At 48.0% G+C, this 18,889-nt stretch overlaps 1 protein-coding gene across 6 annotated transcripts in view; it reads right to left on the reverse strand.

Moving 5' to 3' along the window:
* ANK1 (ankyrin 1) overlaps positions 1-18,889 on the reverse strand; it is a 144,822-nt gene that overhangs the window by 90,211 nt on the left and 35,722 nt on the right. For all 6 annotated transcript variants that reach the window (XR_014783747.1, XM_084804070.1, XM_084804069.1 and 3 more), the window contains exon 3: positions 1,174-1,272. Coding sequence is in view for 5 of the 6 variants with exons in the window: in XM_084804070.1 (XP_084660196.1) it covers positions 1,174-1,272 (99 nt within the window). In the remaining variant the exon portion in view is untranslated. The remainder of the gene's footprint in view (positions 1-1,173; positions 1,273-18,889) is intronic.

An 18,889-nucleotide genomic window follows, 5' to 3' on the forward strand; every position in this document is an offset into this window, starting at 1 on the left:
CTATGCTAGGAATGCTGGTGGGAGGAATCCCTGCCAGCTGTTGGCCCTGGGAAAGATGAGCGCGCTCCTCTCCCAGGAGCGGCTGCTCTTCCTCAGCATCAGAACTACTCTGGGATTCTATGGGCTTAGTGTCCACCCTGACAGTGAGGGGGCCACCAGAGGACACGTTGCCACGGGCCTCCTCCAACCTGGAACTTGCCAGAGGCGATACAACAGGCCACTGTCACGTCCTCTGTGCGTTGTTGTATCTCAGCCCCCAAACCCTGTTCACTGACTGAGGCCTGAGGACCCACTCAGGCCTACTAAACCATCCCCTGATTGGCCATCCAAGCGTCTGCTTCTTCTGTTCCCTTCCTCTCCCATCACCTCTGGTATTCCCAGTGGCCGCTGGTACTCCACCCAGTGTTTGTGGCATTCCCTGATCTTAACACAGGAATTGTAGCTTTGTGGGCCAAAACAGACGTGATTTTAAATCCGCGTCTAGCAGCTACGCTTTTTAATTTTTTAAAGTTTTACTCTAGAGTAGGCACAGGGACCCTAATCTGGACGGGGACACTTGTGTGAGAGGTGGGCAGGGGGGCTTTTAACATCCGGAATGTCTGTTTTGGCTAAATGGCCCCTAATGAAGAATTCTTAGCACCCACATAAAACTACAGTTCTGGGGTTCTTTGGGGAAAGCTGTGATTGACTCTTTAACCACTTTCAAACTGGTTTAAGAGCTGGTCTGCATAATCGAAGCCCCCACCAGGTGAGCTCTTTCACTGGAAGTGGCGACAGTGGGCAGAAAGCAGATCTCCAGATTTTTGGACCAGCTCCCAGCACTCCTGATCCTTGGCCATGCTGACAGGGGCTTCTGGGAGTTGAAGTTGAAAACATCTGGAGATGAGGGGATTTAGCTTCAGTGCCACCACCCACCTCTGGCCAAAGGAGGGAACTGCAGGGAGACCAATTACACCAGCCGAGAGAGCATTTTTGCACCAATAGACCTGCATGGGCCAGGTGATACTCCCTGACATGCCCTCACACCCAATAAAGGGTTTCGGCCCAGGTCAGACTCAGTTGCTGGCCTCTGAAATCAGGGGAGCTCTTCTTGTTGGCTCCAGGCTGCCTTACTCCTCCCCCATCCCCAATTTCACAGGCTGCCATTCCCACCGCAGCTGGTTTGGGCCTTACCTTGGTGGTAGTTTCCAGTACGATTTCCTTGTGCAGCAGCTCAGCCACCATCTTCACGTGCCCCTCCTTGGAGGCCAGGTGCAAAGCATTCAGCCCATTCTGGAAAGAGGAGAGAGTCCATCAGACCAGGGCTGTTAGCTGGCCCTGCCTTGCAGCAGATTCAACTGGGACGTGCTAAGTTGCTCAGCCAAAAGAGTTGGATGGGGACACCGGCATTACATGCACGGCATAAGCTTCTTCAAGGTGTGCAATGGTGCCTTGCTTGTGTAGGAGAGAGAGAAAGGCGAGCTGTGTGTGATCTCTTTGCTGTCTTCCTGTCTATACAGGGCCGGCGTCAAGGACAGGCATGGTTGGGCACCTGCCAAGGGCCAACGCTCCAGCAGGGGCCCGCTGACAAGAGCCCCCTGGACTTGCTCCTCCTCTTCACTGTTGCATTTTTTCCCCCCGGCTCTTGCTCTGGCCCCAACAAAGGCAGTGGTGGTGAGAAGGAGGAGCATCGGATGCCTCAGCCTCCTTGCTCTCTGACAAGCAAGCAAGTGGGAGTGATGATGAGGAAGAGGAGGAGGAGCAAGAGCAAGAGCAGCGGGTGACAGTGGTGGTGAGAAGGCAGACTTACTGAGGGACGGGGGCTATGATGGGTGCCTTGCCCAAGGGCCCCCCCAAAACCCATTTTTTAGTTTTGGAATTACAGTTGCCTATGAACGGAGGAATCCTGAAATATCAAGGAATAGCAATTAGTTAATGTAAGTTTGGAACACCATGGAAAGTTGATGTATGAATGTGTAAGAATGAGGGAAGGACAGCAACTGACAAGTCTGCAGGCATGTTTTTTTTAATTGTTTGTCCTTTATTCATTACCTCATCATAGAGAAGAACAGTTTTTTTATATAATGTCCTTTAATCTTGTCCACTGCATTTACTCTCAACTGCTGCCCACTGTAAATCCTATGAATTCTGTGTAGCAGGAATCCCATAGGGATGGTTCCCGACTTTTCTTTTTTGGATACTGATTCCACCGACTTTTAAAAGACTCCTGGCAGTGGCGTTAATAACGTTTCCAAGTTTCCTTTTGCTGCCCTTCTCAAGAAATATTTAAGATGTATAGAACTGTCTAACCTTTAATAAATATACATTGAAACACACACACATTAGTTTTGTGAGGACTAATTTTGAATATAGAATTTTGAAGGACTTCCTGACATTATGAATATATATAAAATCAGACATACAGTCAGGGCCAGAAATATTGGAACAAGGATAACTGTTTTGGCAGTTGGTCTCTGTACACCACCACATTGAAGTTGAAAGAAAACACACCCACATGGGAGCGAAGTCAGGACTTTCAGCTGTAATTCAAGGGGGTGGACAAAAGTGGGGCACTAACCATTCAGGAAGTACAGCCAGTGGCAAACACACACACTCATCGTTGGTGGCTCATAAGTAATGGAACAAACCAACATCATTTCAAACTTAGGGATCGCCTTTAATACCTGGATGAAAATCCTTTGCAGTCAATGACTGCCTGAAGTCTGGAACCCATGGACATGACCAAATGCTGAATTTCCTCCCTCGAGATGCTTTGCCAGGACTTTACTGCAGCTGCCTTCAGCTGCTGCTTGTTTGTGGGTCTTTCTGCCTTCAGTCCTGTCTTCAGTAAGTGAAAAGCAAGTGACTGACTTGGCCATTGAAGAACATCCCACTTCTTTGCCTTGAGAAACTCTTGGGTATCTTTTGCTGTATGTTTGGGGTCATTATCCATCTGCAATATGAAGCGGTATCCTATCAGTTTGGCAGCATTCAGCTGAATCTGAGCAGAAAGTATAGTCCTATACACTTCAGAATTCATCCTGCTGCTTTTATCAGCAGTCAGGTCATCAATAAACACCAGTGACCCGGCTCCGTTGGCAGCCATACATGTCCATGCCATAACATATTTGACAGATGATGTGGTATGCTTTGGATCATGAGCTGTTCCTTTCCTTACTTTTCTCTTCCCATCATTCTGGTACAAGTTAATCTTAGTTTCATCAGTCCAAAGAATCTTATTCCAGAACTGGGCAGGCTTTTTTAGGTGTTTGCTGGCAAAGGCTGATCTGGCCTTTCTGTTCTTGAGCGTTACCAGTGATTTGCACCTTGTTGTGAAGCCTCTGTATTTACATTCATAAAGCCGTCTCTTGACTGTAGATGTTGACAGTGACATGCCTACCTCCGCAAGAGCGTTCTTGACCTGGCTAGATGTTGTGAAAGGGTTCCTCTTCACCATTAGCAGAATTCTGTGGTCATCCACTTTAGTTGTCTTCCGTGGTCTGCCAGGCCTTTTGCTGTTGCTGAGCTTGCCAGTTAATTCCTTCTTTTTCAGGATGTTCCAAACTGTTGTGTTGGCCACTCCCACTGTTTTTGCTATGTCTCTGATGGGTTTATTTGGTTTCCTCAGCCTAATGATGGCCTCCTTCACTTGCATAGACACCTCTTAGGACCTCATGTTGGGAGTTCCAGTGAACACTACCAAATGCAAATGTAACACTCAGAACCACCTCCAGGCCTTTTATCTGCTTGATTGGTCAGGGGATACCCAGGAAACAGGCCACACCTGACCATGCAGCGGCTTGTCAGCCATTCGTTCCATTACTTTTGAGCCACCAACGATTGGGGGGGGGGGGTGTATGAAGGCTATCCTTCATGAATGGTTAGTGCCCCACTTTTGTCAAGCCCCTTGAATTACAGCTGAAAGTCGTGACTTCGTTCCCATCTGGGTGTTTCCTTTCAACTTCAATGTGGTGGTGTACAGAGGCCAACTGCCAAAACAGTTATCCTTGCTCCAGTATTTCTGGCCCTGACTGTATATGGAAATGGTACACACACACACACACACACACACACACACTGTTACTGAAATCTGTTCAGGAGAGGTGTTCACAAGAGTCCCCTTTATGCGAATTGCTGATGCATAGAGAGAACAGTGGGAGCCACCCTCCAACATCTGCATTTCAAGGAAAGCCTATGGGAACCACTATACAAGTTTAAACTCTCCTTTCAGATGTTCTGTTGGACACACGGAGATTGGAGTGGAGCCAATGGGCATGCTCCCGTTACCCCCTCCATGTGTTGGTTATATGTCTGGAGGAGGAAGTTTGTATGAACGTTCCTTAAAGGCAGGGGCAACTTGTGGCCCTCCAGGTGTTGTTGGACTGCAACTCCCATCAGCCCTTGCCAGCACAGCCAGTGGTGAGCGAGCATGGACACTGAAGTCCAACAAGGCCGCAAGTTGCCCACCCCTGCTAGATGTTCGTAGCCTTATGTTTGTTTCTTTATTTAAACTACTAACAGGACTTGGAAACAAATAGAGGCTTTATACTGCAGACTGTACACATTCCTGTTAGAAACTGGAGGACTCCAGCTTTCATGGGTTTTGAAGTGCCTTTCTAGTCCTTGTGGTTATATCTGTGATGGTCCAAATTTTAGACACCATGTTTAGTGACAAGCAAATGACCCACCCTGACAGCACAGAGATATGATGGACAAATACGTGGACACAGAGATAAAACCAGAGGCCTGACTTGTTTCATTTCTCTAAAGCAGGGGTGAGGAATCTTTTTCAGCCCAAGGGCCAAATAGCAAACTGGGAAAGGTTTCGGGGCACATTCTATGGGCGGCGGTGGGCGGGGGGCAAAGGTAGAGTAGGGAGAGCCAAATGTGATTATTACCATTTTAAATCTACTCAGAATGATGTGATCTGATTTGTCTGATCTGGCCACAGTCACACATGCTTAGTTAGATCCTGTTTGGACTACTGTAACACAAGCTATGTGGGGCTGCCTTAAAAAACTGTCCAGAAACTTCATCTGGTCTAGAATGCTGCAGCACAACTGTTAACCGGGGCTGGTTACAGGGAGCGTGTAACTCCCTTGTTACAATGGCTTCACTGACTACTGGTCTGTTTCTGGGCAAAATTCAAAGTGCTGGTTATAAAGCCCTATACGGCTTGGGATCAGGCTACCTGGCAGGCTGCTTTCTCCCACACAAGCCTGCCCGGTCCTTAAGAACTTCTGGAGAGGCCCTTCTTTAGAGAACGCCGCCATCAGAGGCACATTTGCTGGTGATGTGAGAGAGGGCCTTTTTGGTGGCTGTTCCTAGGCTCTGGAACTCCCTCCCGAGGGAGGCTAGTTCACTCTCTCTCTGCTTCCCTTCCTCCGGCAAGCAAAGACCGCGTTATTCAAGAAGGCCTTTGGCCTGTAAGTAGAGATGTTGGAGAAATCCATTTAAGGACGGAGCTTGGCAAGTTTTCACCAGCTCAGCTTCCTGGACTCCAACCCAACCATCCGCCAGCTGGTCTGACGTGGCCTATGGTGAGTTGGGCCAGCTGGCAAATTTTCCGCCTTTGCACAGTGGCATGGCAGGGGGCAGGAAGATGAGAGGCGAGCACCGCTCCCCTCCCATCCTCTATTTTGCACACAGTTGCCCTGCCATTGTGCGCAAATGGCTGCTTCTCCCCCTCCTGGGTGTGAGGGGTTTGCGCATGGCAGCGGCAGATGGCAGTGGCGGGAACTCCTGCTGCCGCTGCCATTTTGTGCAAGAAAAGTTCCTGGGTTTCAGGAGCTATTGGGCAGCTTGGCTCACAAATGCAAGCCGACCTGGTTCCATCACAGGGACCTGTTGGTCCCCAAAAGGGCTGGACTTCCCTCTGACAGACAACTCTATCTGTAAGTGGATATGCTGTTTTTATTCTGTAACTGTTATGTTTTTATTGTATTTTAATGTGTTCTATTGTTTTAATCTATTTTTAAAAAAATGTAAGCCGCCTTAAGTGCCATTTTTGGGTGGAAAGGTGGGGTATAAATCAATCAATTAAATAAATAAATACTCGGAAGAAAGCAAGACAAGGCTTTTGCATGTCTACTCAGAGGTAAGTAGGACTGAATCACTCAGTCACTTCCAAATAGCATCCAAAATACCAAGCCTCTCATGTCTACTGTATGCCTGGGAAAGGAGGAAGCAGAAGAGAAATCTGCTGAGAAGTCAGCAGGTTAAGGTAAGCCTGTGGGGGGGGGGGGGTGCATGCTAAAAAAAAAGGCAGGTTGGGAGAGAAAATGGCACAGTAGAATGAGGGGAAGCCCAGGAGAGAGAACCAAGAAGAAACTGGCAGACAGAAGGAGAATATTGGAGAAGATGCACACGGACAAGAGCTGCAGAGTGGAGGAAGGCTGAAGTTCACATATTGATTTGAAACTACCAGCCAACTCTTTGGCTGCAGGCCCCTAGTCCCTACTGATCCCCAAACACCGTTTTTTGGAACAGCCACAGAATCTCCCTGCCTTAAAGCATCCAGCCCCCTGCGAGTAACCACAGGTCCCCCACCCCACCGTCATGCGTGGAGTCTCATTTCCTTTTCGCTAGGTGCAGGCATCCCAAGGCAGCCCGAGGTCTCTTTCCTACCGGGCATCTGAAGTGGCACGTGACAGATGAAAGATGCAAATGCTTGTTCTCTGGCGGCGGTGAGGAGGAAGAAGAAGAGGAGGAAGATGGAATCGAGGGTGGTGCTGATGCCGATGATGACCAGATGGTAAGGAGAGAGGCCTTGCTCAGTTGTGTGTGAGAATACAGGGCTTGTGGGCTAGGTCTGACCACACGTATCCCACTTTTATCTCATACAGGACACGTGAGGTTGGACCTTGACCACAAGCGTGATATGCCCCAGGGTGGAAAAGGCAAAGGTGCAATCGGACCATGGGAGAACGGCAGGAAAGGAGGACAGTGAAAAGGCGCCCCGGTCTTCGCAGCACAAGTCCCAGAATTCCCCATGACTGGAAGGCAGTCGGCTTGCAGGGTAGATGCGTGATCTGACCTAGACACAACCCTGCCCCAGACTCTTTCTTGCTTTTCCTTGGTTGCCTGCTTGCCTCTTCAGGCAGACTGCTCTTCAGAAAGACCATTCTCTCTCTTAGCCACAGAAGCCATTTTCAATTCCAGGACCCAACTACAGCTTTGTGTGTGTGTGTGTGTGTGTGTGTTTGAAACCACATTTCTAGCCCTCATGGTTGTAAAAGTATACCTGAAAAAGTGTGAGTGAAATCTCAGAGTGGCCGCTAGGTCAGAATTCCAGGGTTCAGCAGCTGGGGCATTGGAGCCTTATGAGAAATGTTCCAAAATCCACAGTAGATAAATAATTTTATGAGGACCAATCAAAATGTCACACCATAGTCAGCAAGCTTATTCTCCAGAATTCTTCATGAGGCTGGATGTTAAGGAAAACAGGTAGTGCGGAGACAGAAAGCTGACCTGCTGTTGAAGCCATCACGTCTGCATTTAGACACAGCCTTTTTGTGTAGCAATGCAGAGTAAATTATGCAGAAGGGTAAAATTGCTGAGGAAGTGATTTGAAATAAAGGAACAACAACAACAACAACAAAAAGCACAGTCGCATCATTTAAGGTTGCAGAATGCAGCATTTCTTGGAGCAGAATGTGGTGTCCCTGTGCTGACATTTCATTGCCCTCGGCACAGCATCCAGACAGCCTTTTAATGCAACTTCTGGGCTATGTCCCACTAAAAAACAAATGTATAGTCCAACCTGCCCTAATCATGTTCCCCCTAGGTGTGTTGGACTACAGCTCCCAACAATGCTGGCTAGGGATGCTGAGAGTTGTAGTCCAACACATCTGGAGGGCACCTGGTTGGGGAAGGCTGTTCTAGCCTCTGACAGCACCCCCTTTCCTCCCACAGTGCTACTCTGAGGAACAATTTATTTGGTCATCAGAACCAAGGGATAAAACGCTTTTCTTGGACTGTACTCCTTCAAGCTGCAGGCAGGGGTTTGCACACATGAGAACTCCCTTCCCATGAATCAAAATTCCTGGGCTTTTAAAAGGAGCACGTTGACCTAGTCTTCTTCTTGACACACAAGGGGTTTCTTCACACCGAGGTTTTATCCTGCTATTGAGATTGCTCACTCATGGAAGTTTGCAGGTCATTTTCATGATGTCGTCAACCTGCAGGGCACATCCAGAGGTATTTCCTGGTTATTCCATGTTAAATAGATCCAGAAATAATGAAGCATTAAAATATGTCAGATTGTTGCGCTATTGAAACAGCCACTAGATGGCGCTGTTTCAATGAGTTCTAGGGAGCCTTGAAAATTAAAACCTTCCCCTCTCAGCAATCACGTGGTCGCCATCTGGGAGCTCGCTGTAAACGTGGAAAGGCTCCACAGCGGGAGGTCTGCAGGATTTTTTTTTAATGTAAAGGCAGCCTACGTGGGAGCATTGCAATGTGGAACTATTCACCTGCAGCCTGGAATGGTACAGCCTGGAGAAAACGTTATCACTGGGCTCCGAGGCTTATCTGACTTGGTCACTAGTTCTACAGAGACAGATGGAGAAAGAGAAATGAAGACTCCTGTGCTGCTACAGGTTATCCCTAGTAGGAAAACATCAATTATCCTCCAGAGCAGGGATGTGGAGCCTCTTGCACCCCACGGGCCAAATTCCATTTTGGAGAAGCTCTCGGGACCTGCATTCCAGTGGTGGGTGGGTCCAAAGGCAAAAGGGTCAGGGCCAACATACCCGCTCTTACTGAGAATCCCCAGAGGGCCATATTTGGCCCCTGGACCTGAGGTTCTGCACCCCTGTTCTGGCAAGTGTCATATGGCTATATCATTATCAGACCTGGGAACGCAGAAGCACCAGCTCTTGCTTTTGAACCATTATAGGTACCCTCCGTACATACAGACCCAGAACTGTACATATTCCATATCTTCAAGCCTTGGCAGAGGAAATTCTGTATCTGGTGTGAAATTCTGCATGTTGAGGACTTCAATTTAATTTTTAAAAAGCAGGCTCCTAGCCCTCATGTTTTCAGAGAACGGATTGCAAATGTGTCCCTGTCTCTTTCCCCTGCTGTCTCCTTCCTCCTGTTTGTTGCTACTAAAATTGCAATGACTGACAAGTTCAGTCATGGAAACAAAATTAATTATGCACAGCCAATCAAATGTATGGAAATATAGTTAATCCTCATGCTTCCTTGTTATCTCCTTAGCACACAGCACACAGTCTGGCACGGTTAGTGGGAGAAAGCAAGGCTTCTGGGTAGCCCCAAGAAGACCCACATCTTTCCATTTAGAAATTAACCAAAGTGCTTCTCCAGGGAACTTAGCTCAGTGGTGGAGCGCCTGATTTGAAAGCACAAGGTCCCAGGTTCAATCCCTGCATCTCCAGTTAGGAACATAAGAAAAGCCCTGCTGGATCAGACGAAGGGTCCATCTAGTCCAGCACTCTGTTTACACAGTGGCCAACCCACAAGGAGGACATGAGTACAATAGCACCCACCTGCTCATGTTCCAGAGCAGGTGGTATACTGCTGGTATCGTATGCTGGAGGTAGCGTATAGACATCAGGGCTACTAGCCATTGATAGCCGTATCCCCCATGAATTTGGCTAATCCCTTTTAAAGCCATCCAAAGAGGTGGCCATTGCTGCGTTTTGTGGCAGCGGATTCCATAGTTTAACTATGCACCGCGTGAAGAAGTCCTTACTTATTGTCTGCACCGAATCTCCCACCATTCCGCTTGATGGGATGACCCCGGGTTCTAGTATTACGAGAGAGAGAAAAATGTCTCCCTATCCACTTTCTCGACGCTATGAATAATTTCATATCTCCCCTTACTCGCCTTTTCTCTAAGTTAAACAGTCCCAGACATTGTAACATTTCCTCATAGCAGAGTTGCTTCAGCTCCTTGATCATTTTAGTTGCCCTTTTCTGTTCCTTTTCTAACTCTACAATAATCTTTTTTTAGGTGCAGTGACCAGAACTTTTTAGGTGCAGTAGACAGTATTTCAAGTGTGGTTGCACAATAGATTTATATATGGGGAATATGATATTGGCAGTTTTATTTTTGATTCTTTTCCTAATTATGCCTAACATGGAATTTACCTTTTTCGCAGCAGCCCCACACCAGGTCCACATTTTCATCAAGCTGTCCACAACCACCCCAAGATCTCTTTCTTAGTCAGTCACTGCTAGCTGAGTATAGCGTATACATGAACTGGTGTTTTTTTTTTGCCCCAACGTCCATCACTTTACACTTGCTTACATTGAACTTCTTTTGCCATTTTGATGCCCATTCTCCCAGTTTGGAGCAAACCTTTTGGATCTGTTCACAATCTCTTTTTGTTTTAACCACCCTAAATAATTTGGTGTCATCAGCAAACTTGGCCAACTCACTGCTCACTTCTAAGTTAAAACAGGGGTGTAGAACCTCAGGCCCAGAAACCACATTTGGCCAGCCCAATTTTTTTCCTCCTTAAGAAGTGGTGAGAAAGCACAAGAGGGTTACAAATAGAAGATGATGTCATCTGGACCCCCACCCCCAAATAAAGTTCTGGTTTTGAGGCAGGGTGACTGCATTTAAAAAAGCCTCATTTGGAAGCACCCTTAAGGCGCTTTGAAATATTTATTAAGAAATATTTGGGCATAGCATAGGTGGAGAAAGACAATTTTAAACAGTCTAACGTCAGATCCCCAGAGAGAGGCAGCCGCCAAAAGGCATTCTCCAGAGCTTAAAGTTCCCTCTCCCTGTCTCACTCAGCACTGCACTTTATATTGTTTCTCTTTCACACACAGATCCTGCTTGAATGGCAGCTGTTAATAACATAAATATCATCCTCTGCATTTAATTTCCCTCTGACCTTACTGTTAACACACACCGCAGATACATGCATGTATACCTGTATCTCAGGACAACATTATATGCATCTAAATGGACTGCAGTCCATGAACGTTTATGCCATAATAAGTCTGTAGTCTTTAAGTTACCACTAGACTCTTTGTTGGTTTTGCTACAACAGACTCACATGGCTACCCCTCCAAAAAAATCTTGCTACACCATCCTCCACTGGCAACGGTGGAAGAGATTAAGTGATGCCTTTGCTAAAATGGCTCCTGCCTACCAGAGGGGTGTCTTCCTATTTCCTGGGGGGTGTCTCCACAAGCAATTTACTGCGAGGTTGCTGCATTCAGAGGTCATTCGGGGCACATGACATCATGACCATCTCGCAGCCACCCTGGAGTTTCACACCAAAAAAACGATTTTTCTGAGACTACTTTTAGTCTGATTGTTTTCCTTAATTTGGCTTGTCTGCACTTCTGTTGTGGTATACATCACCCTCCACATTTACTCCAGCATTATTTCCCTGCTCAGGGGTGTGTCTGTCACCTGGCTGAGACCTCATTGACCCAGTCAAGGGTGTTTCCCCAGTGTTTTCCCTGCTTGTGTTTCCTGGATATTTCCACCATTTCATGGCTGGCCATCAGAGTTCTGAGCTACCTCATGGCATTCACTTCACTTTGCCTACCATCAAACTCTGGTGGCCATCCCCATAAAGTATAGGTGTGCTCTGGGCAGCCCCTAACTTTTTAAAAAAAGTAACGCATTAAAGCAAAATAGCAGTTTTGTCGGCAGTACCTATACCCCCATCTCACCATCTCATATTTACCAGCAATTCCTGCACCCCGCATCTCATTATTGTGCAATAGTGAGATAGTGAGATCGGGGGTATAGGAATTGCTGGCAAATGCGCGATAGTGAGATAGGGGGGTTTGCTAATGCGGTTTTAAAGGGAAAGACATTTTTTTTAAATTGGTGGAATCGGACATAGGCTGGAGAAGCAGAGGTCTCCTCAAAAGTAACTCCCATTGTGGTCAAAGAGGCTTGTTCCCTAAATATTGATGATGAGTTTCTTTACTGTTTGATTTGTTGCTATAAGGAAGTAATTCATGTGAAGCTTCGCTCCTTCACATTACAGGAGCTTCAGGGGAAGGAGAAAGGGAGGCAGAGTCTGGACGTGGGGAGGAGAGGAGACTCTCTTATTGTTTGAGTGGCCCCTGCCAGTCTGATGACATTTATTCCAGTCCCCCCACCCCACCTGGAAGTATGTTCCTTGAAGCGACTTAGAATGGTGTGGTGCACTTGCTCGTAGAGCCCTGTGCGGACCAAAGCCGGTTCCTTGAAAAATCTGGGTAAGCCACCATTCGCTTCTCCTTCCATTGTCATGGAGACACCCCCTAATCATTGTGGGCCATTTACTTCCTGCAATTTCCCTACGAAAGGGTGTGCCTAGCAGGCTTTGCCACTGACTATTAAGGAAGTTTCAAGTTCTCTGACTCCAATAACTCTCTCCTATCCAAACCCCCAATCCCGCAACAATACTGAACTAGATGGATTAATAGTTTGTGCTGACATAAGACCGCTTTGTATGTTAAAGGCACCTCTTCCTTCAAAGAGGCAGGCCGAGGGTATCTGCATCCACCCTGGAGGTAGTTCTCCTCCAAGTTTATTACCAAAAGGTGAGCAAAAAACACGACTCCTAAGAGGATCTCAGAAGACATTACTGTCAAGCTCACCACGATGATGTGCTGGACATGGAAGCAATCATGACACAGAGGCCTGGCACTGGCTGTATTAGCCAGAGCAATCACCATCTTTTCAAGTCAAGGAATAAATGAAATATTCTGGAAAGGTGCCTAATGCAACTGGAAGCTGTGGGCTGTGTACGGGAACAAATTGATAAATTGAAACCTGCAGGGCTTTCGCTAGCTTTTAGCGGCAGCGTTAAGGAAGCTGAGATGGCTATCTTGGCTTCCTCCTCCTGGAAAGAAGCTGCATTCATACTGATCACCATCCTTAGAAATTACAGCAGTTTCATATCCCAGAACCAAAGTGGGTCATTGAGGCTGCAACATGTGAGACCTCTGACCAGGCGGCACATCTCAGCTATGCACAGCCAGCTTCAGGACAGAGGTGGGCTCAACAGTCTTACACAACCCCCCGGACCCAATACCCAATTGCCAGCTTCCATAATCTGGTGCCTTCTGGTTGTTTTGGCCCACAACTCCCATCAGCCCCAGCCAGCATGTCCAATGATCAGGGATTATGGAATCTGTAGTCCAAAATATCAGGGGGACTCTAAGTTGGGGAAGGCTGCCCCTGTTGTAACTAAGAGTAAATATAAATAACTCAAATATTATTCCCCTGTGTACAGCAGCGTCTATTACCCTCCCCTCCCTCTGTTGTTTCCCCTGTGCCCATTTTTAGAATGTAAGATCCTTGGGGCAGAGATCTGCCCTCTCATTCTGTATAAAGTGCCACTAAGGGGTGTTGGACTTCTCTCAGCCCACATTCCAGCAGTGGGTGAGGCCAAAGGGTCAGGGCCAAAATGTCAAAAATTTCAGCAAAAAGCTCTTTCCTCCAATAATGGGAAAACCTGTGAAAGCCAGGAAACCACTGAGGTCAAGGAAAAGCGGGTGGGGCCAGGAGATGGGCAGGATCATCTGAGGAACCCCAGAGAGCCAGACTTGGACCTCAGGCAGGTCGAATTTGGCCCTGGCCTGTTTTAATCTCTGCAAGCCACCCAGAGAACTTCAGTTATAGGATGGCCTGCATGTTGTATGTATCTATGAATAATAAAAGAGGAAATGTGTGGGTGTGGCAGCATCATAGAACCAGGACCATGAAATTGTCAGGGTTGGATCGGAGCCCAGAAAGCCCCAAAGCAGTTCTGATTCTGAGGAAGAGACAGAAACCGCGGGAGAGGAACACACACGCTGTTCAGAGGAGCAGCCAGGGCGGGAGCCCCTCCCGGAACACATTCCTGAGAGTGACAGTGACCCTGGCAGGGAGAGGGAGGCACAACAGCAGTTTCTGGATGCTAGGTGCCGGGGCAACATCAAGCAGGAGATGGCGGGTGCTGAGAGGAGGCGCTCAGCCTGCTTGGCGCAACAGCAACAGCAGCGCCCCGATGCCCCACAGGAAAGGGGTGGACTCTCTCCTCCTAGCTCATAAATTCAGAGGTTTCCTGCCTTCCCCTCCAAATGGAGATCAACTTATTCCTAAGGTTAGAACCCCCGAGTAGGCAGCTCTCTTAAGTCTCACTCGTAGGATCAAGCAATTAGCATCTGTAAGCATCATTAGGTTGAATGGGAATAAAGCCTTGGAAAAGAGCCCTATTGTCTGCATGTTGATTCTGGCTACCTGAGGATTTCAGAAGGCAGCGGGGACAACCTCCCAACAGAAATCTATACACCTGAAACTTGGCATGCATACTAAATGGACTCCAGGGGTGTCTCTCTTGGGGGTGGGGATAAAACTGCATTAATAAATGTTAATTAACTTAAATGTGTCTGGTGCTTGAATCTTGTAACACTGTCTTTGGTCACTAGGTGGCAGACATCCCTCACCAGTGCACAGCTTTGCACTCCACACAGTTTGAAACCAGGGGGGAGTAGGGATGTAAGAAAGTGACTTACCTTTCGTGGATTATGTTGATGGTGGGGGGGGAGGCATTCCGTCCCTCCCCCCGGAATCCTGGCCGGGGCGGGAGGCACTCCATTCCTCCCCCCGGAATCCTTGAACGGCTGGCTGTGCTCCGCGGCAGCTCTGCGGAGCAGCCGGCCAGGCCCGGCCCGGCCAGGCCAGAGCTGTCCGCAGCTGGATTTCCGGCCACGGAGGGCTCTGGGTAAAAAACAACAACAACGCGTACGCAAATGGTGGCGGCTACGGCCGCCGCCATTTGCGTTCCTTCTTTTTACCTATGCTATTTACGTTCCCCTTGATTTTCGCCTTCATAGTCTACGTAAATATTTACGTAGATTAAGACAGTAAAAAGAAGGAACGCAAATGGCGGTGGCTGTAGCCGCCACCATTTGTGTACGCGTTGTTTTTTTTTTAAAACCCACCCCCAACCATGATAGGCTACGTAAATCTTTACATAGCCTATCACATCTTTTTTTTTCTTTTTTTCACAAGCCTGGAAATGGCGGTGGTGGCAGCCGGTCGGAAGACTGGCCGCCGCCTTCGCCAGAGCCGCTGCCGCCCGGAAGATCCGCCCCAGGTAAGTCTCATCCCGGGGAGGATCTGCGGGGGGGGGCGGGGGGGCAGGCCATTCCGCCACAGATTTTGGGGGGCTGAATGCACTGGCATTTGGCCTCACCGAGATCCATGGCGGAATTCTCTGACATCTCTAAGGGGGAGTAGTTCAAGGGACAGAGTTATACATCTGCCCATCCCCACTGCTGTGGAGCAGCTCCCCCCAAGGGGAATGGCCCCTCGGGGGAATGAAATGGACAGACCCCTCCCTCAGGAAGATATACGAGTGCACCATGACAGGGGCCTTGCCTAGCGGTGCTGGCGTGTGTGGCTTCACTCCGATGGGGGGGGGGGCACAGTGTATCCAAGTCTGACAGCTGCGTAACTTTGCACAGGGTTGTTGTGAGGATAAAATTGAGAGGAGGAGGAGGATAATGTAAGCCGCCTTGGGTTCCTTGCAAGAGGAAAAAAGGCGGGATATAAATGCAATAAATAAATAAATAAATAAATAATCCCCCCACAAGGCCCCTGCTGTGGCCATGTGACACCATGTGACACAGTTCCATGTTGGGGAACTGTGGGGAAATTAAAATAGTGGGTACAAGCCACAGCCACGCAGGCTTCAGCACTGAGAGGAGCACCAGACCCAGACAGCAATAGCCAGCATTTTGGGTCAGTGGCAGGGTAGGCAGTGGTCCCTGCTGAAATCTCAGGCCATCAGCAACTGCCCTGTGGTGCTGATCCCTGATGCCAATCCTGACAACCAGATTCACTGCAATATTGAGCATTCTGTCGGTCAGTCTGTCTGTCTGTCTGTCTGTCTGTCTATCTATCTATATGCCACCCTTGCTCGCAAGGGAGGCTAAATAATCCTTACCTTTCTGGGGAAAACCTTTTCTCCCTTCCTCCAAATACTTGAACCTAATGGGGTCATCTCATGAAGGTGAATAGTGGGAGATTCAGAACAGATAAATGGCATTACTTCTTCACACCGCATGTAGTTAAACTATGGAATTTGCTACCCAAGATGTAGTGATGCCCACCAATTTGGATGGCTTTAGAAAGAGTTTAGCCAAATTCATGGAGGATAAGGCCAGCAACAGCTACTAGTCCTGATGGCTATATGCTACCTCCAGTATCAGGGGCAGTATGCCTATGTACGCCAGTGGCTGGGGAACATGGGCAGGAGGGTGCTGCTGCACTCATGGGTTTGTGGGTTTCCCATGGGCAGCTGATTGGCCACTGTGTGAACAGAATGCTGGACTAGATGGACCCTGGGTCTGATGCAGTGTAGTTGTTCTCATTTTATTATGTTCTTAAGCCTTTGGCTCCTGTGGCATTGTGGGAAATATAGATGGCAGCCCTCAGTGGCAAAACTGCCAGGGTTCATGGGGGAGGGGAAAACACTGAACTAGGAGCGGGATTGCCAGAAGCACAAGACTAAGGGTATCTTCTAACCTGTAGCTAGGTCTGGGGCCTGGTAAGATGAGCATCAGGGCTCTGTTAGAACAGGCCTCTGACGGCATATTCTGAGGTGTGTGTGTGAGTACATCATCATTGGTGCCGATTTCTGAACTGTAATTTTCCAATTACGTAGGCAATTAACTACTTTAAAAGCTCACACTCTTTCAATCAAAAGCATTGCAGTTAGCCTTAAAAGGTGCAGCTGCTCTTTCCTTTCAATAAGTTGAGTAATAAAGACTGAGGCGGCTGGCCTCATGAAATGTCCAATTATGCTGATTGTTGCGGGGCACCTTGTGTCATTTTCCTCATCGAGAGAAATACAGTAGTATAAAAGGAGACCATAAGCAACATTTCCAAAGCGAAGCGCCCACGCCAATTTTTCTCCCCCTCTCTGCTTTTCTCACCTACAGCGGAGAACTTAGGAAAACTAAATGTGGTTGTCTCCTAACGTTCAGACCACAGGATGTCCACAACTCCAGAGCGCACCGGAGGGAAACACAATCCAGTTAACCCTCCCTTGGCTCTTTTTCTGTCCCAATGAGCTATGAGAGGCTGGGAGGGGGGCCCCTTGAATAACTATCTATTTCTGATTGGTGATGGGGCAGGAAATATACCCAGGAGCTGTGCAAGTGTGGCTGTAGCTTCATTACTACAAGGACTCCCTCCCTCGCTTTCTGGGGTGAGAGCCCAGTCGAAGCAGCGCTTCTCGTTAATGAGCACAACAGTCGCTCCCAATTAAGAACAAACAGCAGCTGCCTCCAGAATCAAGGGCTGCATCAGAGCCTTTATCTGAGAAAGAGACTCTCTGGCGTAACATTTTTCTTTCTGCAGAGGAGCAAGCTGAGCCACGCTACATCGGAACGCAAAACCCACATGCAGGGATGGATAAAGCGAGGTGGCGGCTTCACGTGGTAAATCTTGGGTGCAATTAGGGCCGGCTGAGCAGGAGACAGATCTGAACCACGTGGCGGGGGCACAATCAGGTGGGGAAGCTTTCCTGTGGAAGCTATGCCAAAATGAACAGGAGAGCAGCAATTCTGGCCTGAGACATTGTGCTAAAGCAGGACAGCATCCACAATAGACCCCAAAATGGAGAGAAACGTCTTAGGATGCTGGGACAAAGTTTTATTTGCAGAAAGCCCAACATGTTTCGGCCAATTTTTATTTTAAGGCCTTCTTCAGGGCGTTATAAAAACATCTGCAGAAATTCCTATAACAAATGTTTCCTACTACAATTCACTGAGACATTGTGCTGCCTGAAGCAGAGCCCAAATGACGCTTTCCACCCCAGTAGAGCCACATTGCCAAAACTTTAACACAAGGGTGTAGAACCTCAAGCCTGTGGCTCAAATCTAGCCTACGGGGTTACCCAGAAGGCCAAAGCCCTCTCCCTCAGCCCACCTCCTTTCTCCTGATCACTGTCATTGGGTGGTTTCCTGGCTTTTGTGAGGTTTCCCCCCATTCTAAAATTTCCCCCCATTCTCTCCTGAGGCTTAGTTACTGGCAGTAGGAGCTTTAAGCTACAACATACGGGTATTTGGGGTATTTTCACCCTGCACCTTTGGCCTTGCCCACCACTGGAATGCAGCCCCCGAGAGCATCTCTAAAATTGGAACTTCTTGGGCTGAAAGAAGTTCAACACCCCTGCTTTAACAAGTCTTGCTGTACCATAAAGCACCCAATTCTGGCCTTCATCTATTTCCCTGTCCCCCTCTTCAGGAGAACCTATGGCCAGGGCTGGCCCAATGCCTTTTGTTGCTCAAGCAGAGCACAGGAGCTAATTTTTATTTATTTTATTTTATTTATTAAATTTATTAATCGCTCATCTGGCTGGTCACCCAGCCACTCTGGGCGATGTACGAAGTATATAATAAAATAGTTTAAAACAATAAAATTCTACAATAAAAACATTTTCTAAAATACCCTAACCCACCCCAAATGCCTGCCTGAACAACCACGTTTTTAATGCATGGCGGAAGCTCATTAAAGAGGCGGCATGGCGGAGTTCCCTAGGGAGGGAGTTCCACAGAGTGGGGCCATGACAGAGAAGGCCCTTGTCCCTCCCCCAGTCAAGATACATCGTACCCAAAGCCCGTCAAGTTATTTTGGCACCTGAGTCAGAAAATCCCACAAGTGCCTCTCCCCCTTGCCCCCCACCCAGCAGTAAAAGTACAATAATAATCAATTAAACCAACAATTTGCTGCCCTCTCATGACACCCAAAACCAGCTGCCTGAGGTAGCCGCCTCCATTCTGCCCAATGGTAGGGCTGGCCCCACTTGTGCCCTGTGTTAAACAGTGGTAGAAGTGGTTACGGACTGAATTTTCTGCCTACAGGATCAAAATGTCTTCATCCAGCTGTATGCACTCCACACGCAGTTTTTGGGAGAACGATTCG

The sequence above is a fragment of the Heloderma suspectum genome, chromosome 6, assembly GCF_057233095.1.
Source record: "Heloderma suspectum isolate Gila_16-S chromosome 6, 16-S_ref, whole genome shotgun sequence".
In the NCBI taxonomy this organism is placed as follows: domain Eukaryota; kingdom Metazoa; phylum Chordata; class Lepidosauria; order Squamata; family Helodermatidae; genus Heloderma; species Heloderma suspectum.